This window comes from Psammomys obesus, unplaced genomic scaffold (assembly GCF_907164565.1).
Source record: "Psammomys obesus unplaced genomic scaffold, mPsaObe1.curated_primary_1811, whole genome shotgun sequence".
Lineage (NCBI taxonomy): Eukaryota > Metazoa > Chordata > Mammalia > Rodentia > Muridae > Psammomys > Psammomys obesus.
In genome coordinates, this window is record NW_026596109.1 from 9,386,807 (window position 1) to 9,410,530 (window position 23,724).

General features: G+C 52.8%; 1 protein-coding gene and 1 long non-coding RNA gene across 4 annotated transcripts; one reads left to right on the forward strand and one right to left on the reverse strand.

Moving 5' to 3' along the window:
* The first annotated feature begins 1,087 nt into the window (after nucleotides 1–1,087).
* Ttc22 (tetratricopeptide repeat domain 22) lies at nucleotides 1,088–22,431 on the forward strand. Of its 2 annotated transcripts, none has more exons than XM_055628690.1 (7): nucleotides 1,088–2,251; nucleotides 16,976–17,031; nucleotides 17,214–17,329; nucleotides 18,489–18,607; nucleotides 19,078–19,239; nucleotides 20,744–20,896; nucleotides 21,201–22,431. In XM_055628690.1, exons 1-7 carry the CDS (start codon nucleotides 1,691–1,693, stop codon nucleotides 21,753–21,755), a joined length of 1,722 nt encoding a protein of 573 aa, XP_055484665.1. In that variant the 5' UTR covers nucleotides 1,088–1,690; the 3' UTR covers nucleotides 21,756–22,431. The 2 variants fall into 2 exon arrangements, with proteins under 2 accessions (XP_055484665.1, XP_055484666.1); XM_055628691.1 differs by having other exon boundaries at nucleotides 21,219–22,431.
* LOC129692358 (uncharacterized) lies at nucleotides 7,816–10,142 on the reverse strand. Of its 2 annotated transcripts, none has more exons than XR_008722695.1 (4): nucleotides 10,063–10,142; nucleotides 9,900–9,980; nucleotides 9,410–9,535; nucleotides 7,816–7,869 (listed from the first exon to the last, which is right to left on the reverse strand). It is a non-coding gene; the product is annotated as an uncharacterized LOC129692358 (long non-coding RNA). The 2 variants fall into 2 exon arrangements; XR_008722694.1 differs by lacking the exon at nucleotides 7,816–7,869 and adding an exon at nucleotides 8,999–9,078.
* Nucleotides 22,432–23,724: the final 1,293 nt, after the last annotated feature.

Genomic DNA, 23,724 nt, shown 5'->3' on the forward strand with positions numbered 1-23,724 from the left:
TCTCACATGTCAGGCTGATCAGATGGGCCCTGGAGCTGGCAATGCCCCTGTCGCAGCCTCCTGAGTAACTGATATTAAGACATGAGCCAGCGCTTCTGGTGGGAGTTATCGTTTAAGCGGCTGTGGAGGAGTTTCAGTTTGAGGAGATGAAAAGGCTTCAGAATTGGAAGGTGGCGATGTTTCCACAGAAATGTGAACGTGCTTCATGCCAGTAGGCTGTACGCTTAAAATGCCTGCGTGCGGTGGTGTGCCCAAAGGGCAGCGCCAGACTGAGCTGTGTGATCGCGAGGCCAGCCTGGTGCCTCTAGTGAGTCCCAGGCCGGATCCACATAGGGCAGCCAAGACACACCTGTGCCCCCACCACACAGACACACACAATAAAAGCATCTGTTAAAGGTCAAAATGCGAATGTTTGTTATTAACTATTTACTAACACAATCTGAAAAAACAAAATTAGAAAACTAAGTTCTCAGGCAGTCAGGCAGTCCCTCCCTGATACTCCCAAAACAGTGAGAGGCTGCTTCATCTAATTATTGACAGCAACCTATGGTAAGTTTTGCATTAGAAATCATTAAATAATTACTTTAAATCTAAAACTAGTGGGTGAAAAAAATAGCACCCAGATGTTTTGACTTGAAAATATTGCTGAAGTGCTTTTTTTTTTTTTTTTTTTTTTTTTCTCAAATTCACTTAGCGGGTCCATTTTCTCTTGTGAAAATGCTGGTCTTCGGAGGAGACTGAGGGTGGTAAGAGCCGCAGACGATAGATGAGTGGGGAAGAGTCCAAGGTACAGACTGCTGGAAAGCCTAGTCTACAGGGAACTCTGCGTGGCCGCAGTCCCATCTGCACAGTAGAAGCCTGATGAGCGCTGCAATCTGAGAGGGAGGTGGCAAAGAGCAAGAAAACAGGAGGCAGGGAGCAGGACCGTCCTGGCGCCAATCCGGAGAAGGGAAGTCCACACACATTCAAAGCAGCTCTTCATCCGTTTTACCTGTTAATCTCCCTGGCCCTCGGAGGGTACTCCGTCAAGTCACGGAGGAGGAAAGCCGGTGTGTAAGGGATTGTGCTTTATCAGGGATGCAGAAACAAAAGTGGACCTAGCACTTGGGGGGCAGGGGAGAGCCGGAACATTCCATCGAGCGGCCAGATGCACACTTGGCCAGAGAAAGACCAGAGGGCGGTGGCCTGCTGTGTTCAGCGGAAGGGCGCTGGACCGCAGGGGAGCACTGGGCTGAGGGAGACTTGCACAGCAGGAAGGGCCTCCTCTGACAGCTCCGTGTGGAGGGCGGAGCAGTGCCAAGGGAGGAAGGACCTGGCCGGCCTGGGCAGCCTGAGGTTCCAGGTCTCCTTGGGTATGCCCTGGTTCTGTGACCTTGGCCAAGCGCCTTTCTCTTCCGAGCCTGTTTCTTCAGTCTGCTGAGTCGTTAAAACCTGCCTCTTTGGCACTCACGGAGTTCCTGGGCCTCGCGTTTGGCAATGCACCACGCCTGTTTTTCAGACACATCTGCTTGTGCAATGCTGATGTCTAGCAGCGAAAGCGGAAACACCCACAGGGCGAGCCCTTGGCTGGCTCTGGGAGCCACCCACTTGCGAGAGGTGCCCGGGACCGTCGTGCGGGGCTCCCTCCGGGGCCGCTCCATCCACTGTGCTTGGGGGAGCTAGGGGAGGGCAGGACGGCCCAGGGCCAGCCATGGCGGAGCCCGAGGCTGGGGACCTGGAGACTCTCATCGACCAACTGGACTACCTGCCCGGCCACTTCCACCTGGAGATGCAGCTCAACTTCGAGCCGCGCTCCCCGGCTCAGCTGCGCGCCCGGGACCTGAAGCTCCAGCTGGAGGGTCTGCGGCAGGAGCTGGGACTAGTGGCCACCCCGCAGCTGCCTGCTGTGCGTCACCTCCTGGGAACCTTTTCCTTCTACCTGGAGAAGCTGGATGAGGCCCGCGAGCGTTTCCTGGAGGTGGCCCGCGAGGACCCCGGCAACCTCAACGCCTGGGCCAATCTGGTACAGGTCTACGGGCAGCTGGGCCAGGAGGACGAGGAGGAGGCGTGCGCCGCGCGGCTGGCGAGCCTCATGGGCCTGGCAGGTGACCCCGAGGATTCTGGGGACCTCCGTCTCCGCGCCGCCCGCTGCCTGGCGGAGCAGGGATACGCACATGGCTTCGACGTGGGCTGTGCCAGCCCGGAGGAGCACTCTCAGGTGCTGGAGGCGGGCATCGCACTCTACGACAAAGCGCTGAGCTACGGGCAGCAGGTGGGTGCTGGGAGGGCTGTAGTCATCGATTTCCTTTGCTGGGATGCGTTCTTGGCTGCTGCCTACCTAAGCTCTCTGTTTCTGCGCTGAGGCGAACCCAACCAGGCTAACTCATCCCTTCTCCCTCCTCCGCCAGCAAGTAGCTGTTGCCAGTCGTATGCCACAACTAAAAAGAGGCACGACCGAACACCAAAAGACCTGTCAGATCTTTCTTCCTCCTCTCTCCCCTCATCCACCTGTCCATTTAGACCCCAGATTTTGTCAGCTCTATTGCCTCGGCTTCTAAGATCTTCCCTCTCCTCCCCAGCCTTCCTCTGCCAGCCCAGCCCCCCCGAAACTTCTTTCCTGGACTTTGGGGTTGCTCTCTAGCCCTCCTTTCCTGCCTCATGCTTCACACAGCCGCTGACGCAGCTGCTGCACCTCAATGCCATGTCCTCAGTTCAGCCCCCTCCCCACTGGCTGGCAGAATGGCTTCTAGCCATGAGTGACATCTGAGCCCCTCCTCCAGGCTTTCACTACTTCCCACATCCACTCACTCTATACCCAGCACACATCCCTGCCACCCCCCCTCCCCCGCCAGTGGGCGGGCTCCTTACAGTGTTCTTCCTGTGTCTCCTCTGCCTCTTCCTGGGGTACCTCCTGCTCCTGTGGCCTGCATAGCCCTCTGTAGCTTTCAGATTTGTCTCAAAATTCCCCTTCCAAGGAAGCCTCCGTGATTCCAAGCTGGTCACAGCATCCCCAGAGCTGTTCCAACAGTCCCCCAAGCCTGTCCCTCCCGCTCAGTCGCAACAGTTTCAGGAGCGGGGAAAACAGCGTTCATCAGATTTCTCACTGTAAACCGGCGTGGCTGGCACACAGTAACACTCACAGGTCCTGGCACTAAATAGATCCTATTACGCTTGTCATCTGTCATGCAAATCAAGGATCGTGTGTTCAGCAGTCTATTCAGTAAGCACATCTGAGTGAGCAGCCCTGTGAGTCTGGAATCTGGGTGTGGTTCTAACCAGTGCTGGGGGCAATGGTGTCCTCTGAAGGTCTGCCTGACTGGGGCCTTCCACAGCCACACCAGTTCACCCTCAGTAGAGTCTAGTCCCCAGCTGGCTGTTGATACTTTTTGCTGTACTCTGTCTCATAGAAACGAGTCGCTGGATCCAACCTATGCTGCAGGGGAGGGGGTTATGCAGGTCAGAAATGCCAGCAGGTGGGCTCCCTGGGGCCATTCTGGAGGCCTCCTGTCACTGAGGCTGATGAAAGAGGGATGTGGGAAAACATTCCCTTGAGAGCAGCGGTTCTGGCCTCCATTCACAAAGCCTTGACACGCATACATCTTTTTCGAGAAAGCATACAGGTTCTTCAAGGAGAAATGTTGGAATGACAACCTCTGCAAGGCCACGTTGAAGGGCGTGGACTTGACCTAAGGATAACAGTGCAGGGTAGAGGTCAAGAGGGGACTTAGGCTGAAAGAGCCCGGGTTCAAGGCCCAGCTCCATGAGATGTCCACGCCAATCAGCTGGTACCAGACTCTCCAAGTGCCCTTTCCCTCTTGGTGAAATGAGATAATGATGGCAAGTGTGTCATAGGCTTTCTCATCAGTATAATGGTGGCACCATTTGTTTGATGACATAATTAAGCATTAATGTCTTTAAAGTCCCTAGAATGGGTCTGCGCAGAGACAGCTGTAGGGGATACTCCATTTTCTACAGAGGTTCCTCCACCCACAAGCTACGTATAGCTGTGGACATGACTGTGAGCCGGGTCCTCCAATCTTGAATCCTGAACTTGATGTCAAATGGCAGGCCGCTGGGCATGGGAGATGCAGCCAGCACGGTATGTGTCCAGTGTGGTTGAGGTCACAGATCACAGCAACACACTGTGGCGTCTAAAACGCCCCAGGTGGGGAGCTGGAGACTCAGGGACTAGGTGACACCCACAGGAGAGGTTTCTCACCACACTGCCATTTCCCCGTCTGTGGAATAGCACAGGAAGGGAGACTTAACAGCTACCAAGGTCCCTTTCTAACCTCAGGAGGTGCCGGGGGTGGGGGACAAAGCTTCCTAGAAGAGGCAGTGAGGGAGGCAAAGGTTTAGGAGTGGCAGGCAGACAGGTCTGCTCTTCCCTGTCTGTATAATCACCACAGGTCACAGTGGTCACTGCCCAGCCAATGGTCAGCCAGAGGATGGAATGCTTGGAGATTGTTGCTTTGGGGAGCTGCCTCTCAGTTCTGGGCAGAGCAGCTGTGGCAGGGGAGAGGTAGGGTTTGCCCCCCTGCCAATGGGGCATGCTTGTGCTCATGAAGTGTCTGGTACTGTGTACATGCTCAATAAATAGGACAGCGGTGATGATTCCAGCAGGCAGAGTCAGGGACTTGGGCTGGAGAACTCATCTCTGTTACCGTTTTACTGTGTGGCTTCAACAAGCTTTGTTGGAGGTTGGTCTGATGCGTGTTACTGGCCCTCAAGATCTGGATACACCTATCCTTGCTTTGTAAACCTGCCTAAGACATACCTGATTGTTGATTAAATGGCCTATACCTGGATGGGGCAGAATGGGGTAGGCGTGGCTAAGGTTTCCCGGGCTTCTGGGATGAGAGAATCGTGGGAGACAGACTGATGTAGAGAGAAAGAAGGAGGACAACAATGGGTTAGCGAGGAGAAGGAACCATGTGGAGAAGGACTCCAGTGATGGCGTGGAAAGGCCCAGATGGCAAAGAAAAGCAAGTACCATGGGATTATGGATGAAAGGTAGTCCAGATGAGGATGGTTAAGGCAGATGGCATTGGATGGGGGCTGGGAGATGGATGGTGAGGATATTGAGACAGCGTACGTGAAATACCTGCCCGGCCCAAGGTAAATTAGACAATTATAAACCTAACAGGTGTCTGTGTCTTATTAATGGAATAGCAGGTTAGATTATACTGCTGTGATAATCTTAGGGCTAATAATAAATATTATATAGCCCAACAGTCATTTTTAAAATTTACTACAACAAAGCTTCTGTCTCTGGCCTCCGTGCAGAGGTCATAGATGCCAGCACTGAGCTCTGAGTCTCTGCCGGAGATGTACTGTGATCGTCCTGTCAAATAATAGAGAGACCTGGGGATGCCAAACAGGTGGTTGCTAAATTTCTCCTCATTTATCCAGTCCCCACATTGAGCCAGGCATGGTGACACATTCCTTTAATCTCAACACTTGGGGAAGCAGAGGCAGGTGGATCTCTATGAGTTTGAGGCCAGCCTGGTCTACATAGTGAGTCCAGGACAGCCAAGGCTACACATAGAAACCTTATCTTGAAAAAAAAAAAAAAAGTCCCCACATTAAGAAGCCCCTGAACAACAGAAAAGCAAACATTATTTCCTTCACTAGTCACCTTTCTCTGTGAGCAGAAGCCAAGGGAACAAATTACAAATTAGACATGTCCCACAGAGAACTGAGGTCATGGGCCCATGGCACAGGACAGTCTAAGTATTGAACACCGGTGAGCACACATTCTGAGACAAAACCAGTTCCCCAGGGCCTGACCATGGACACAGACTTCAGAGGCACATGGGGGCCCAATGTTGGCATCATCAGTGACCTGGGAAATCCAGGTCCTGCGGAAGGGAGAAGCAGTAAGCAAATTCTGGAGAAGTAATGCCTTCCAGCAGAAAGGGCTGGTGGAGCCTTCTGGAAGAGAAGAGGCACTTCCTGCTGCCTGTAGAGGCCCTGCAGCAGGAGCCTCCAGGGCATGAGGACTGCAGAGACAGTTGGCCTGGAGCAGGAGACTAGGGCCTGAGGAGGCAGCCTGAAGCTCTGTAGAGATCACGTGATGATTCAAGAGCTACCGACATGGGCTCTGAAACTGGGCCCCACCTTCCTCTTCAGCCACATTTCCCCTGACTCTGTCCGTCCTTGTCACATCCCAGGCGGCTTTATCCCTCCCCGTGTAAGATTGCCCTCTGCCTAGAAAGCAAATGCATCCATCAGAGCCTAGCCCCACACACTTGCTCCTGGGAGCCTCCTCATGTAGCTGCCCCCTCTGGGCACCTCCCAGCATCATCTTACACCGGAACCCTGTGATTCAGTTGAGAGACCGGGAGCTGAGGCACAGCTAGCAGCTTGCCTGAGGGTACTGAGCTGGTGAGTGGGAGCTGAATAGTCCCATTCTAACTTACCTGAAGCCCTTTGCTTTCCTCTGGGATCAGAGAAGGAAGGCAGAGGGAGACCCCTCCAGAGCGCTCAGAAATCTGGGATGCGGAGTGCTGAGAGAGCTCGGGTAGGCCAGTCACCATTTGCTGGGGAGATCGCTGAAGGCAGAAGGTGGAGGCACTCAGGGTGGGAAGCAGGAGGAAGGACTCCCCAGCTGCAAGAGTTAGCACTTGCGGGAGCAGTGGAGGTGGGCTGTGGCCATCAAAGCTCATGCAGTGCAGTGCAGTGCGGGAGGGTGGTGGGGGTGGCTGGTACAGAGCTACCTGTTGGGAGGGGCTACAACAGACAGGGCAGGACGAGCCAGGAGCTCCTCAAGGCCAGGGGACAAATGACTGCTGTTGAACAGTGGCTGCTGGTCTTCTAACTCCTACTACAAAGACAGCAGTGTGAAAGTGTGAGGCTGCTCGTTCTCCTTGTAAATGTTGTATGTGTGTGTGTGTGTGTGTATCTTTGGGATGTCTGGTCTCTGCTCTTCATTCCCTTTTGGGAGGTTTGGGGTTGCGGTACTGGGGCTGGGATCCAGGCCTTGCTACACTACACCCGCATTCTGTTACTGAAGGCCTGCTCCTCTTTCTTGACAAAACTCCAAAGAGATGGGTTGTGTTGATCTTTGCTTCCTCTGAATACCATCTTTATACACACATAGACACACAGACAAGCACATCCGCACACCACACACAGAGACACGGACACACACATACAGTACACACATATAGACACACACACTCTCTCTCTTTCACAGAGAGACAGAGGGACACAGGGAGATAGGCAGAGGGAAAAGAAGAGAAAAAGAGACAGACTGATTTTCAGTGGTTCCTGGTCACGAACTCAAGGTTCCATGGGCATTAGCACAAAGTTGCAGTTGCCTCCTGCACTCAGGAGGCAGAGGCAGGCAGATCTCTGAGTTCAAGGCCAGCCTGGTCTATAGAGTGAGTTCCAGGACAGCCAGGGCTATACAAAGAAACCCTGTCTCTAAGCCAAATCAAATCAAAACAAAACAAAAAGCATAAAATTTGTCTTTAGACCAGTGGTTTTCAATCTTCCTAAGGCTATGACCCTTTATTACAGTTCCTCATGTTATGGTGACCCCCCCCAGCCATAAAATTATTTCCATTGCCACTTTCTAACTGTAATTTTGCTACTGTTATGAATCATAATGTAAATATCTGTGTTTTCTGATGGTCTCAGACAACCTCTGTGAGGGTCTCAACTCACTGCTTTTGACAGATCCAGAGAAGATTCTGCCCCCTGTCACAGGTGGCTGCAGTCTCTGAGCCTCGGTTTCTGCCACATGAGATCCCAACACAGCTGTCTCAGCGTTGCTGGGAAGGGACAGGAAAGCACCAGATGGGATGCAGATTGGTATCCTGTGCAGTTGTTTCCTGACCCTCGGGCCCCAGCATGCACTGTGCACGGCTCTGGACCAGACAGCATCTGTGGAGGGAATTCTGTCTTGTCTCCTGAGGGACAAGGCTCATGTCTCATCCTGCCTTTGTTACCAGCCCCCAACAGAGGGTATTGAAGGCCTGAACACCTGAGCAGGAGTCCTTTGACTATTTTTAAAAATAATTTATTTCATTTTTCTTAATTTTATTTTATGTGCATCAGTATGAAGGTGTCAGATTTCTTGGAACTGGAGTTACAGACAGTTGTGAGCTGCCATGTGGGTGCTGGGAATTGAACCCTGGTCCTTTGGAAGAGCAGACAGTGCTTTTAACCACTGAGCCATCTCTTCAGCCCCTTGTGACTATTGTTAATTTGTTTTGTCTTGTCTTGTTTTTTTGAGACAGGGTTTCCCTGTGTGTAGCCTTGGCTGTCCTAGACTTACTTTGTAGACCAGACTGGCTTTAAGCTCACAGAAATGTGCCTGCCTCTGCCTCCTGAGTGCTGGGATTAAAGATATGTGCCACCACCCAATTACATATTTAATTGAGTTGAATAACTCAATTTTAAGTCTTAAAAAAAAATCTGTTTTTTTAAGTAAACTTTAAAAAAAACTTACATTAGAACTTTTCTATTTCTCCTGAAAAAAAAAATATCCCCAGTCACTCAGTTATTTCATTTTTATTCCCTTTTCCTAAAATATTGGGGGCTTAATGCATATACTTGAGCATTCATACATGCGCAGACACGCGCACTCATGTATACACACTCACACGTGAGCACATACATGCGTGTTCACACTGTTGCTAAAACTTCTTCTCTTGGGGAGACACGAACAGTGTCCACCCCCTTTCTAAGGTTCCAGTGACAACACAAGATCCAGTCCCACCAAAGTTCACCGTGGGGAGCCGATGAGTTGCTTATTCACCAAGCAACGGGTGAGGGCTCAGGGGTTACAGGAAGGAGCACTGGGAAGTCTGAACTGAACTCAGTGTGAATGATGACTCCCTTCTGGCTGGGTGGCGCGAGTTCCCCTTTCCCACCCAAATCCTCCAGCCTCCCATGTGCAATTAGGACAGAACTGCCTACAACTGGTCGAGGGGTAGCTGGATACCCAGATTGTGGGTCCCCTGACTCTCTCTGCCCCTTCTAAGAGGGAAGGTGAAAGGCCCAACAGCTCTGAGCTTTTCTGAGCAGGCCAGCAGAACTCCTGAAGGTGGTGGTCGCTTTGCTTGGAGGGCGGCCCTGCACAACATGTGCCTGCCGATACAAAAGCAGATTCACACGTGAACACACATGAACACTCACTTGCACACGTGCATGCCCGCACAAGTGCCCACATGTGCCCGTGTTCATATACTCACCCACGGCCCCTCCCCCACCCCTCTCAGCCCGCCTCGGTAACCCTAAGACCCACTCCAAACCCCAGCCTGGGGGCTGTCTGAGCTTGGAACTTCGCTTTCATTAGCATTTTGACCTGACTCACACCTCACAGACCCACTGCCGGCTAGGCACCTGTTTCCCCTCACACACAGGGCCCAGCAGGCCCCAGGGGAAAAGCAACCTTCCAGGGGGGACCCAGCGCACTCACATCATTTGGAGTTCACCATCAGGGATGCCTTGGGCCAGCGTCACACACAGAGCGGGCATTCCATCTTTCATGCTCAGCAGGGTTCAAGGGGACCCTCAGTCAGCAACCCCGGGATTCCTGTGTGTCCTGGGTGCAATGGGGCACAAACACACCTCTGTTCAGCTAGGAACAGAGGAGGATGAAGCCAGACCCCGGGCTGCCGAGCTGAGCACAGCCCATGCCTGTGATTTTTCTCTGTCGCCTCACTCGATCCCCTAGAAATGCTGGCAGTAAACCGTTATCAATACCCCTCCACACCCGAGGGGGCAGAGGCTCCGAGAGGTACAGACTTGCCCAAGGGCACACAGCCTTGAGTGACAGGCTGGGACCAAACGCAGGTGCATGTGCTCAGGGCACAAGGTTCCTGCCTCAGAATCGCTATGTCCTTGGGTCCCCTCATCTTTGCTACTCATTGCTTCTGGGGCTGCTGCTACCCTCTCTCCCCACTTACCTGGTAACTTTGAGGGCTGGGTCTCCACGGTCTCATAGATACAAAACCCCAGAGGTTAGTTGCTTTTAGCATCAATTGTACCTGACAGAAGAAATAATCACCATGGGGTGCTACACAGTGGAGCCCCTGGGGAGCCGAGGAGAGCCAGCCCCACTGTTCTTACTTGAGAGGGCACAAGATTTCCTCAGGCCCACAGCCACGACAGACCTTGGAGTCTGCCTTGGATCCACAACAATGTGGTTCCTCAAGGTGCAGTCAGTGTGGGCACCACACGAGGCAAAGACAATCCACCGGGCCTGCAGATGGGACGGACTAAGGGACCACAGGGAGCTGCAGTTGATCAGCTCAGAGCTTGAAGTCCGGGTGGACTCTCTAGGGGACCAAAGATGACGATACTCACTTCCAAGGCACGGCACTCAATTCCCAAACATCCTCCACCAGCCCATTTGCTACCCCACCTCCAAGAAGCGTCTTAGGCAGGCAGGAAGTTCACAGACACAGAGACTGGCTCGGTGACCTCCTGGGATCCCTGGTTGGAGGAGGTTGGGGGGCCTCAAACTTCTGTTATTCCACTCATGCCATGAGGCAGGTAAATGAGAACCCTGTCAGTGGGGCGGAAAGAACCTCTCCCTGTCCCGTGCTGGCTGTGTCACCCCTGAAGACATTCCAGTTGTGCTAGAAGGACACATTCCTAGGCAGGCCTGACACCTCTGCAGTGTCAGCCCTCACAAGGTCAGAGATGTGGTTGAAAGACCGGTTTTTGGAGGGAGGCAGATCAGAACCTGCATCCTGGCCCTCCTGCCTGGACTGTGGGCTTGAGCTGTGGCTGGTAGGCTGTTTTCTAATCCAGATGAGAAAAGAGACTCTACTTTTCCAAGGCAGCCGAAAGCCCGGAAGCTTCCTCCTTCCCATCAGTCCCCTCCCAGGAAAGCATTAGTCAGGGCTTAGGGGCCTCCCTGGAATGGGAAGAGTAGCTGCCAGGGCAAAGTTCACCTTGCCAGGTATAAATACTCTCTTAGAACCTGATTGACCATCCCGTCCAATCAGAGGCTTATAAGCTCTGTAAGCTGAAGATCTTTAAAAAATCACCATGCTTCCAAAGTCCCTGTCTCTGAACCCCTGAGGCATGGCCAACGACATGCCTGAGTTAACACAAACCTGCCCTGCCGGGTCACCTGCCTGTGTCCCTTACCCCACGAACCACAGAAGCAAGATCTTCAGGCTTCCTGGAGGATGACAGTGCTGATCCTTTGGCCCACTGAGAAAGGATACACCTGTCAGCCACTTTCACTCCACCCTCTGTCAGTCCAGCCAGTGGCCTTCAAACTCGGCCCAGTGGAGAGGGATGTAAGCACACAGCCTCCCGGACCACACCTCTAGAAACCACAGAGGAGTGAGTCACAAGTTTGCATTTCTAAGTCGGGCCTGGTGGCTCACACAGTAACCCTGGTACACCCGGACTGAGGCAGGAGGATTGCCACAAGTTTGAAGCCAAACCTAGACTACAGTATGAAACCCTGTCTCAAAATATAAACAAAAACCAATCAACCAACCAAACAAAAACAACTAAATGTCTTAGTTGGGGTTTCTATTGCTTTGATGAGACAACATGACCAAAAAAGGCAAGTCTGGGGAGGAAAGGTTTATTTGGCTTACACTTCCACAGCACGCTTCATTATCAAAGGAAGCCAGGACGGGAACCTAAATCCTAGCAGGAGGTAGAGGCAAGGTGACTTCACGCTTTAGGCTGGCCCGGGATGTGCAGTGAGAACCTCTCTCACTAAACAGGATGGTGGCAGCGGTGTCGGTGTCGGGGGAAGGCAAAGCATCTCAGTCCAGGCTTTCCTGTGGCTTTGGGGACACTATCTTGCCAAAATTAGGACATACCCCATCTGATGGTAATTAATCCCGCTTTCCCTTCTCTGCAGGACATCTTGAGGTCCTAAGCTGAGCTGTGTTTTGCAAATGGTAGCCACTATTTAAACCCTAGCTCGTTGAGGTTAGATCTTGTGGGAAGAATGAACTTGAAGTCAGAGGCAGCCTGAAAGAGCAGGTGAAGCCTGCAATCTCCGTGGCTTTTTGCCTGCTGTCCCGGTCTCAGTAGGATGTACAAAATGACGAGAGAGGTCGCGCTGACGTTCAGGGAGCCCCTCAGAGCCCATCTCTCACCCCCAACCTGCAGCTAGCCTCCGGCCTCATGCGCTTCCTTGCTGAGATTCCGCCCCAGGATGGAGGCGGCTGGCCCCTCTCAGACCCCCAGGACACTGATGACGACTAAGCATGGGGAGTATCACGCAGCGCTCATACCAGGCAGTCCCAGAAACTCCTTCCACACTGCTCTCAGCCTTGGCCTCCTCCCGGGCTGCCTAGACCCCCAGCCCCTGCAAGCTGGGAACCCTTGCCTGCCCGCTGAGGTTCCACAGCAGGAGAGAGGCGAGCGAACCCTCCTTTCTGCTCCTTTCTGCGGGAGCACACCAGCAGCCACAGGCCTGTTTAATTTAATGCACTGTGGCTTGCCAGGTTGCCCCTGGTAACAGCTTCAGCTGCTACTTCCGAAACGGCCAGGATTTTTAAAGACACAGACTATTTTCAGGCTGGCATTGCGCTGCAGAGGGAGCAGCGTCCAGGAGCGTCCGCTGACTCCATCTGTAACCCAGAAGCCCGCCTGAAGCCTGCAGCCTGACGCCTACTCACAAGTGTGATCTGCTTAGGGGCTACATTTGAGATTGGTCACATGTGTCGCTCAGATAGCTGCGTTTTTGAGAGTCAGTTTAGTCTCCAAATATGGAGGGTAAGGAGAGGAGGGCCGGGAAGCGCTGCTCCTGCAATTCAGGGACAGTGCCACCAGGGGGCGATATTGTTTGCACGGTGAAAACCATTAGCCGGCTCTAAATTTGAGGATGTTGGCAATGTGCAGAGCCGGGGAGGAGAGGGGGCGCCGGCTTGGAAACCGTGATGCTAACCCCCGTGGAACTTTGGGCAAACCACTCCACCTCTCTGGTGCCCCTGGATCCATCAGGAGACTGATAACGGTGGTGGAGGAATGACTTTAACTCCCAGCTCTGTCGTTCACTAACCATGTGGTTTGGGCGAATAATTTAATGTCTTAGGACCTGAACGACGATGAAAGGAGTGTCTGCACAGCAAGAGGAGCCCTGCCCAGAGGCAGTGACTCGGGCAGGTGTAATAGTACAGGCCTGTAATGTAAGCACAAAGCGGCACATATTCGAAGCTACCCTGGGCTACACAGCAAATCCCCACTAGGCTGTCTCAAAGCAAAACAAAACAGAACTGACAGCACACCCAATACCGGGAGCCGGTGGAGATAAGAGAGGTGCGTGTGGCCCTAGAGAAGGGGGAATAGGGTAAGGTGGGGTGTCTTCAGGCTCCAGCCCCTGAAGCCCTGTGGCCCTTTGGGGCACTGAAACAGATTGCACACACGACAAAGCAGCCCCAGGCCAGTCCATACCAGGGGAGATGGAATGAGTGTTTACCCTGGGAGGGCCCTGCCCACACAGGACCCCAAGAAGCACAGCACTATGCTCTGTAAGAGGAAATTTTATTTGACTGTTTCAGTTGTTGTCTGGGAGGATTACTGCCTCCTTCTGTTAACCTAGGCCTAGTCCTGGAAGCTTCTTGGCTCTGTACAGTCTAACCTAGGCCTAGAATGTTTTCAGTCTCTGAGACTTACTGCTGAATAAGCTCACCCTTTCTTGTTCTTAAGTGAGCTCTGGGCTGGCTGGTTCAAGTCAGCTGTTCTGGCTCAAACTCCGCTCCCAACTAACTTACTCAATCTGACTTTTCTCTCAGCCTCTGAATTGCTCTGGTTGGTCTCAAACTAACTCCAGCAATCTGCTCTAATCTCCTGGCTTTTTCCCATTCTCTGGCCCATTCAGTCTTCACCTGAGTTCTCTCTCTATTACTGTCCTTATTAAAACAAAACAAAAATAAAAAAAACAGCCTCCTCTCTCTCTCTCTCTCTCACTGCCTCTTAAGTAGCTTTCCTTTCCTCTCTCTTCTTGTGAGAGTTGGATGTATCCTGTTCTGTCAAGTCTTTCTCTGCTTTGTCATGTTTCTGCCACTCAATTAGACATCACTTTTAAACATGGGTGCTTCCTTCTACAGACTAACTTTACCTTCATTGTTTGGGATTAAAAGGCAGGTACCACCATGCCTGGACCTCATTTCTTTACCTGAAACTTACTCTACACCAGGCTGGCCTTGAATGCAGATCTGCTTGCCTCTATCTCCTGGATTAAAGGTGTGTTTATATTCAAGCTGGATCACACAGGCCTAGAAGATCTTTGGATGTGATCTCTTGCCAGAACAGCCATGTTCTAAATTAAAAACCCTCTACAGTCCTCCTTGCTCTTAAGGATGCAACCCCTAACCACTCCTCCCTAGAGCCACCCAGTTGGGCCACTCAGGCATGTGAGCTATTCAGCCTCTGCTCTGCTCATTCCAACCTAGAATAATTCTATTATGTCTTGTGTTGTCCCCATCTCTTGTCAGAATCGTGGAAGGAAGTGTGGGGCCTCCTCCCTCCATGACCTGGGTTAATCAATCACAAGGCATGCCTGTGGCCAGAGGTCACACTAACAAGCAGCCAGGCGGCCCAAGGCACCAGGAGCTGCTCATGGGCGAGTCTTTGACCAGTGTGACCCAGAAAAGATGCTCCATAAATCTGAGTCCTCTCTTCCTTCCAAGGTCTGTGTAGGGACAACAGATAGGCAAGCTACCACCGTATCCCTGCTTTGTGCTTTGAGAAATGTTCCCAGTTTCTCGAGGATGCCCCAGAACCTTTGGAACCTGCCTCTCTGTCCTCAGTTCTGTGCTTTTCCCAGCCAAAGCCCCAGGGTTCACGTTCCCGCCTAGCTTAACCCACTGAGGTGTTCTGAATAGAAAAGCACACATGGGGGCTTGCTCCAGCCAGCTCCAGCCCCTGCTATGGCTCCCCACTGCCTTACAGATGGTGTTAAGTTCTAAGCCTAGTGCTTTGGCCCTTCCCAATGTTTCCCATTGGCTCCCAAACTCCTTGGGCTAGGGTTCATATGCAAACCCCATACACCACACTCTCACATTGGCCCGAGAAGGCCAGTCCTGGGATAGTTTTTAATCCGTATATCCCTCTAGGTGGCTCCCTTTCTCCTTGAGGACCCTGTTTTAGTGCCTCTTCTCCAGAAAGCCTTCCTGGGTTGGGGAGGACTCCTCCAGGGTCCTATGGCCCCTGAATCCCTTGTGTATTTACATCTGGCTTTCCTGCCAGGCCAAAGCCCTTCACCATGGGGGCCCACCTTCCCTCTCTGTCTTCACTGCCCAGCTTTGGACCACACAGAAGGTGGGAGGGAAAAAAGCTGAGAAATACATCAGGCCTCTGGAGCTCATGTTTCCTGTCCCTGTCCCAATAAGCTGTCATACCGCTCTGGAGCTCAGATGCACACACACACACAATTTACTCAAGATCCCGTTCACCGGCTCCCTCCACCTCACTCACACACACAATGTTCTCTCTCTCTCTCTCTCTCTCTCTCTCTCTCTCTCTCTCTCTCTCACACACACACATCCCCATGCATCTTCTCAAGCCAGTCTCCTTCCTACCAGATACCCTAGTGCCTGCTCCACTGTCTGAAGTGCCACACCTGCTAAAGACCCAGCTTGAAAACATATCCTCTAGCTGGGCAGTAATGGTGCACACCTTTAACCCCAGCTCTTAGGAGACAGAGGCAGGTGGATCTCTGAGTTTGAAGCCAGCCTACAAACTCTTGAGTTCCAGGACAGCAGGAACAGGCAAGGGTTATACAGAGAAAGCCTGCCTCAAAAAACAAAAGAAAGAAAGAAGGAAGGAAGGGAGGGAGGGAAAGAGGGAGGGAGGGAGGAAGGAAGGAAGGAAGGAAGGAAGGAAGGAAGGAAGGAAGGAAAGAAGGGAGGGAGGAAGGGACAAGACCTCTGATGGCTGAGAGCAATGTCATCCTGCTATAATTGGCTGCATCACTCTCAGGGCCTTGATCAGACTTTGCTCTTCCCCCAGGGTCTGACAGTCTAGCATGGTGGCCAGAGCAGGAACTATGGAACTAAACAATGCCCCAGCTATGCTATCCTGGGCAAGTCACTTCACCTCTCTGTGCCTCAGTGAATTTATCTGTAACGTAGGGATAAGTTGAGTCCTAAGTTTGCCGTGAGATCCAGGCAGTGGGCATGAGAACCTTGGCACACACATGAGGCCTATACATACCCAGGTCTGTTCTTCTTGCCGGCTTGTAATGTCAGGGTTCAACTGTCATTCGAGGCCACATTCCCACATCACCTAAGGGGTGCTCAGAAATGCTGGCTGATTTGAAAGTTGCTGGAGCAAGCGGGTGTGTGGGGAGTGAAGTGAGTGAGCTCCTGAACTGAGAAGGCAGAAGAGAGAACATGGAGGGAGGGGCCAGAGCCAGAGGCAGAGCTGCCGATATGCACTGGGGATTTTATTGGTTTTCATTAAAATTCCTTCCCAAGGCAAGAGGAGCTACTCCCTTAAATGGTGGTATAAATATTTTATCTGGTGCCCAAGTCAGTCTAAATGCACAGTAAGGCTGGCAAGAATAATAATGAGAAAATATTCTGGGAGGCCGGGTGAGGTTGGTGAGGCTGAGCCTCATGGACTCACTTCAGGAGTGAAAGGCTTTCTCAGGAAGGTAGAGGTGAGGAAAGTGCCAGAGGAGAGAAGGAAAGGTGGTGAGAAAGGAGAATAAGAGGAGAGAGAATAAGAGGTGAGAAAGGAGAATAAAAGGAGAGAGAATAAGAGGCTGAGCAGAGCCCCAGGCTGGGGAACCAGAGGAGGGTGGGATAATCTGGGGAAGGGAAACCATGTTCCGAACCTGCTCTGTATGGCTAATCTCAAATGCCCTTTGATCAGAGGAGGAAAGCAGTTTGCCTGAGGCTGCCCAGCCAGGCACTGCCACCAGGGCTGCTGAAGGCCACGGGCCTCCCTGCTGTACCTGTTCCCTCAAGTTCAAGCTCACAAGCATGGGGACTTGTACACAACAGCCTGAGCATCTCAGTAACCACCACACAGCACACCCTTCTTTGCTTCCTAGATCCCAGCAGAGGAGAAAAGGAGCTGGTACTTCACCATGGCAACGCTCTTCCTGAGGTCAGGCCTGGGAATGGAGATGGATTGGGGATGGAGGGAAGGGGTGTGGCCTGGAAGCCTAGCGGAAGATGGAGCAGAGGTGGGAAGGCTTTCCTCTGGCAAGGAGCCTGTGGGCACCATGGCAGCACTGCATGGGTGGCTGGGAGGGATGAACAGGGGTCACAACCCCCTCTTGTTCACAGGCTGGACGGCATTTTCCTGGAGATGGGCAGTGAGGAACAGAGGAGACTGCCAGCCTTCAACCGTACCCTGGCCTTGCTCCGGGAAGTCCTCAAGTCCTCAGATTCCAGACACCAAGGTGGGAACTGCAGGCAGGGTTGAAGAGTGGCCTCTGTCCTGCTCTCCTGCATCTGTCAGTAGTTCTGTCTGCCCCTAGCCCTGTCTTTCTTTTTGCCTCACCCTGGCTTTATCTTATAGTCATGTTTACCCAAGGAAGCCCAGGCTGCTTGTCCAGTAAATAAAGCCATTGCAGAGCATAGCAGCCCCAGGTGTGATGCCAGCCAGACTGTATGGTCCCGGCACTGAGTGCCATGTGAAAGAGCACACAGAAGGCTTGGATGCTGGCGGCAAAACAATTTACCAACATGGAAAAGGGCAAAGAGAGAATGTATTGGAAATATACTTCGCGGAAATGGCAGGGAAGCGAACAGAGAAATTAGCCACTGAGGGAGAGGATTTTGTCTATAGCAGTTGAGGGGGGTTACTGAGCCATTTTTGTGGGGACCCCATCTGGGTGGAGAGGCCACATGTCTTGTCATCTCGTGCAGTAGTGACCTCTACAGTAAGTTGTTTTTCCTGAAAGTGGCCATTTGTGTGAGGAGCCCTGGGGTCCTTGGGGATTAGACATCATGGGCTCCAGGGGCTGTGGCTAGACTCAAAGCATTTGCCTCTAGAGTCAGGAACCTGAGGCAGAAAGGCCCAGAGTGCTGAGCTAGTATGTGCTACCTGGCAAGACTGTCACAAAACAAAACAAAAAACCCACCAAACAGCTGGGCAGTGGTGGCACACACCTCTGATCCCAGCGCTGGGGAGGCAGAGGCAGGTAGATCTCTGTGAATTCGAGGCCAGCCTGGTCTACAGAGTGAGTTCCAGGATAGCCAGGGTGAAAACAGAGAAACCCTGTCTCAAAAAAACAAAAAACCAAACACCAAACCAAACCAAACAAACAAACAAAACCCACAGAACAGGCAGTGACATGGACCCATATCTTGGATTGTGTAACAATCCACAACCTCCAGCTATGGTTAGGGAAGATCGGTGTGGGAGGCAGGTGAGTCATTCCTTCTAAAGGCCAACCAGCAATCACAGGGGCTGTACCCCCAGGAGGCCACAAGAGCTATATCCCTGAAATGACCTCTCCCGAGTGAGCACTAGAATGTGTCACATCCTTCCTCTACAATGCTCGTGCTCTCCCTGCCCCCACTGCTCCCTAAAGACCTTCTCTCGTGCTCACGCAGCTCTGGGCTGGTGCTACGTTGGCATGCTGCTGGAGAGGAAGGATACCTTCTCTACCACCCCCATGGGCGTCCACGAATGCGGGTACTCAGGGACAGATCCCCTGGACTGCTTTGGCAAGGTATGTATGCGTCCTGGGCACCCCTGCTTTGCAGACTGGGTCTTCCACGTCCCCCCCGCCAGAGCCCTCTGCTTCTCTGGATCCCCCCCCCGTGTGACTCACCCGGAAAAGAACCTACTCCAGCCCTCCATCTCCGTCCTCTCCTCACCCAAAGCAAGTGTGCCCCCTTCCATGCCTGTTCTGTTCTCCCCACCTACACTGGCCCACACCCATCCCCCCAATCCCCCTTGGGGCCTGTATCCACACCATTGCCTTGGCTGTGTTTCCTCCCTCTCATCCCCAGTGGTTTAGTGGAGAGAATGGATTTGCTGGGCCCTCCCTACTGGCTCTGCTCTCAGGCCATGTGCCTCTGAGACAAGCCCCTCAGAACAGATAGCAATCGGCGTAAACATTGGCAGGGAGAGACTGGCCCAGCTAGACACCCCGTGAGTATGAGGAGGGAGAGACTGACTCCGACCCTACCTTCTTAGGCCATTGAGATCGCCAAGAACCAGCCTCCCATCCTGAATCGCCTGGCTAAAATCTTCCACTTCCTAGGAAAGCAGGATATGGCCATTGGAACCTGCAACATGGCCCTGGATGTACTTAGAGATCCACAGCTCAACTGGCAGGCATACTGCACCAGAGCCAAGGTGAGCCAGCCTGCAGCCCCACCTCATCCTGCCATCAGGCACAAGAGGCCAAAGGTCAAGGGTGAAGATCCTGGTGCTAGGCTTCATGGAGCTTGGGGGTCATCTAGACACCTGACAGTACCTGCCCTTTGAGCTAAGAGTTAAGTTTGGTGCTGTACGTAAACTCGGAAGCAAGCACATCCAGAGAGCTCCCTGTGACTGACTGATTGCTTTTATTAAGTCCATTGTTAGCAGCTTCACTGTCTCTCGAGAGCGGGCTGCACTGTGCTGTGCCCTCGATGCGATGCTTCCGGTCACACCCTGAGGTGAGAGCTGCCTCCCTCCGCTGGACCCAGCTCCATCTCCGGCACCCCGCAGCACCCGGCTGTTTGAGGCCACACCTGCAGCTCTGCATTCATTTTCCCCCTCACCTTCTTCTCTACAACCTTTCACCCGACCTGGTAGCCGAATGTGCTCCCGGTCTCCGTGGCTGCAGGAACTAAACAGAAAACCACTGTGCTACAAAACTCTTCTCATGCCGTGCTCTCGTTTAATCCTCCCAAGAATGCCTGAGAGATTAGACAGGTGCCAGTGTGTGGGTGGGGCATGACTCGGGGAGGCAGCCAGCTTCTCAGCAGCCTGCTTTCACTCTGAGCATCACAGCCTCATCTCCTCCCTCCGCTCCCTGGGGCTCCAGAGGTTACACTTGCTAGACAACCAGAGCAAGAAGGAATTTGACAGAAGGGAAGGAACAGGTCAGAGTGGGAGCTTCAGCCCATTGTGTCACCAGGAGCCCAGACCCAGCTGGGCTGGGGTAGCTCTGCCCAGCGTCTTGTTGTGACTCACTTGCTCTCTCCCAGCTCACTGGCCCGGGTCTCCACCTAGAATGCTCTCATCATAGATATCCCATTGGCTTTCTAGCTCCCTTCCTGCAGGCCTGACAGAACTTCAGCTTCTTTCTAGCGGCCTCTTATCAAAACTGTCAGACTATTTGCCAGTATTTTCTGCTCTTTCCTGCTTTGTGTTTCCTTCTTAACACCCAATGTACTACTCGCTTTTTATTGTGCTTATTATTTCTCCCTACTAACATACAAGTCCATAAGAGCAGAGTCTCTGTTATCCTGCTTTCCACCGTCTCCTCAGTGCCTGGCACATAGTAGGTTTTGTGAATTGCTAAGTTTTCAGCTTAGAACATGAAGTTTAGATCATGTGAAACTTCTTCCAGCTGATTGGGGGAGGACACTGGATGGATGGGTGGATGGATGGATGGATGGATGGATGGATGGATATGCTTACTTCATCCAGTTCCTCTAAACAGGGAGACAGGCCCAGAATGGGCAGGAGTTACTGTAGCTGGCACAGAAGTAAGACCTAAGACTCTTGGGTCCCAGCGTGGGGTGGCAGGCTTTTGCAGCCATGCAGGATGTCCCTGGTGGCTGCTGAGGAGCAACCGGCTTTCTCATTGGACCAGAAAAGAGGCAGACATCTTGTGTGGAGTGCTTCCTGAGTTGCCCCTCCATTGCAGGTCCGAATCAGAGCCTACGTCCATGACCTGGAACGTGCCAAGGTGGGACTCGGGGGTATGCCTGACAGGAACTACCTGGCCTGTGCCAAAGCTGACCTTGAGAAAGTGGTCAAGGTGTGCCCAGGCCTCAGGACCTACCTAGACATCGGTCAGGTAAGAGAGACAAGGGCTGCCTGGGCACTGAGGACAGAGAGGAGTAGGTGGTACCCATCCTGCCCTCTTCCTCCAGCTGCCCCGTGGACTGGGTGCTGTAATGTGTGTACGGGGTTCGGGAGCAGCTCTCCACCGACCCGCTATCTCTTTTAACAGTATAGTCAGTACAGACCATGATGTGCTCAGGGAAGGGCTATCAAAGGTGACCACGTCACAACTGTACACGAAAGGGCTTGTTCAAAGTCACAAGACTGTGTGTGGAGGGGCCGGGACTAGAACTCTGGTACAGGTGTCTCGTTTTCAGCTCCCGCCACCCCCTCAGGTTTACTACTACATGGGCGTGGATGCCATGAGGGAGCTGCTGGCAGTGGATGAGGCGGCGCTCAACCAGGCTCTGGTCTTCCTGGCAAAGGCTGGCGAGTTGGAGCTGGGCGACACGCTACCTGAGCTGCAGCTGCTGCGCGGCAAATGCCTGCGTGTCCAGGGTGAGGACGCCAACGCCGCAGCCTGCTTCAAGCGTGCGGTGGAGCTGGACGACACGGGATCCAGCCATGCCGAGGGCTTCGGCTGCCTGCTAGAGGCCCTGCTGGCCCAGTGGAGCCAGGCGCAGCTAAGCGATGGCCAAGTGGGCTGTGAGGTGGACATCTGGCTGCGCCACGCCCAGAACAAGTACCCAGCGGCACGCTTGCGCCAGGAGCTGCAGCGCGTGTGGCGTGGCCACACCGATGAGGTCCTAGGCCTGGCCCGGGCCTTGGTAGCCCAAGGACGGCCAGCATTGGTGCGGCTGCTCTTTGAGACCATGGAGCACGAGGGTGAGGACGCTGGAGGGCTGTGCAAAAGTCAAGCATCCTCCTCCTGAGGCAGGCGATGATAACCTGGGAAGTTGCCACCCTGAAGAGGCCCCGCCCTAAAGAGGCCTGCCCCCGGATAATTGGATCTAGACAGGCCAGCTGGCAGGGTGAGCGGAGCCAGAATGATTTCTGAGCAGGCCCTGTAGTTTCAGAGAAAGCTTGCAGAGCAGGCAGGAGGCCCTGGGATCATTTCCCACACCATGGGGCCAAAAATCAAAGCAGAGCCGTCACCACCACCACCACCGAACCCCACTCCCGGAAATTGTGAATGGGTACTTGCAGGAAAGTCTGTAGCGCAAAGGAGTCTGGGAGCAGGCATGGGAGGCCACTGGGAAACTGCCGCTGGAGGGAAAGAGTTTGACAAACATGCAGAAAAACGTGCTCAAATCTCCTGACCGAAAAGATAGCTGTCACAGACGTGACTTTTTATTCCCCCCGATGCCTGAGTGACTGTCCTTGGGTCCCCAAGGGCCACACTGAAAGTTTAGCTAAGTGGATCTCATATCCTGCAGCCAGAAAAGCATGGCTACAACAGGCCAAGGTGGCACTATCCCTGGGTGCGGGCAGGGTCCTGACTTAAACCCTGGCGCTCAGAGCTGGTTCCCACCTCTCCATCAGCTTCCAGCAGGCCTCTGCTTTCCTGCGCCTTCTTGGAAAGCTTCCCAAAGTCCTTGAAATAAAACTCATCAATAAGACACCTTTACTTGGCTTCTTTGCTCTTGGGCGGACTTATGGATGGACCCATTTGTAGTTTCCACCTGCCGCTGTCGTAAACCTGGAACGGGAGGAACCCTAGACTCTTCCACACTTACAATCACCATTGCAAATGTAGAAATTTGCGCCCCCCCCCTCCCAAGCCTCTAAATTAGTGATTCTCAGCCTTCCAATGCTGTGACCCCCTAACACAGTTTCTTATGTTGTGGTGACCCCCCCAACCGTAAAATCATTTTGTTGCTACTTCACAACTATACTGTTGCTACTGTTATGAATCGTAATGTAAATATCTGATACGCAGGGTCTCTGATATGTGACCCCTGTGGGGGCCGTGACCCACCAGTTGAGAACCGCTGCTCTGAATCGTAGACTGGCTGGGACCACAGGAGAGCTCACTTAACCCAAAATTCCACAGCGAGTTCTTGTCAGCCCCCAGGAATGGTGGTGGCACCTAATCGTGGTACTGCTTTCCCCCTGGTGGCTTACGATGGCTCACGTTTCAGGTGGTGACAGTCTCTGCTTCACTTCTCTCCACTGCAGCAGAAGGCAGGCATGTGGTGACTCATCCGTGGACAGCACATGACCCGGACCGATTGTCTTCCTCCTACCCTTCCCTTCTCCACCAAGACCTTGACTATGAAGTTCCTTAAAACGAGAACCCCATCTCTGCGTCACTAAACTGACAAAGTTCGGCAGGACTTGGAAGTTGGTGCTGTTTTCTTCCTTGCCTTTTCTGTTCTTTTCCCTGCTCCTGTCAGGCTTAGGTTTTTTTGTTTGTTTTATGACACCTTGTTGTATATAGCTTTTTCTTTTTTAAAAAATAATTTAATTATTGTACATACATTGGTTTCTTCCTACGTGTAGGTCTGTGTAAGGATGTGAGATCTTGGAGTTACAGACCATTGTGAGCTGCCATGTGGGTGCTGGGGATTGAACCCCGGTCCTCGGTAAGAGCAGTCAATGCTCTTAACCGCTGAGCCATCTCTCCAGCCCCCTCTTCTGGTAACCTCATCCGCATATTCACACATCGCAAACACCCATTCTAATTTTCCTCGGGGTTCTCTACACTTTAACCCAAAGTCGATGAGGTAAAGAGCCCCATTTCCTAGGCTGCCCAAGATGTGCTATGCATAGATTAAGTGGCATTACAACCCTCATTTCAGGGATGACACAGACATGAACAAGGTCCCAGACAGATGAAGAGTCAAGGCTGAGGTAGACCAGCCTCATTCTCTGTAACCTCCCAGCCTTAGTCTTACAGAT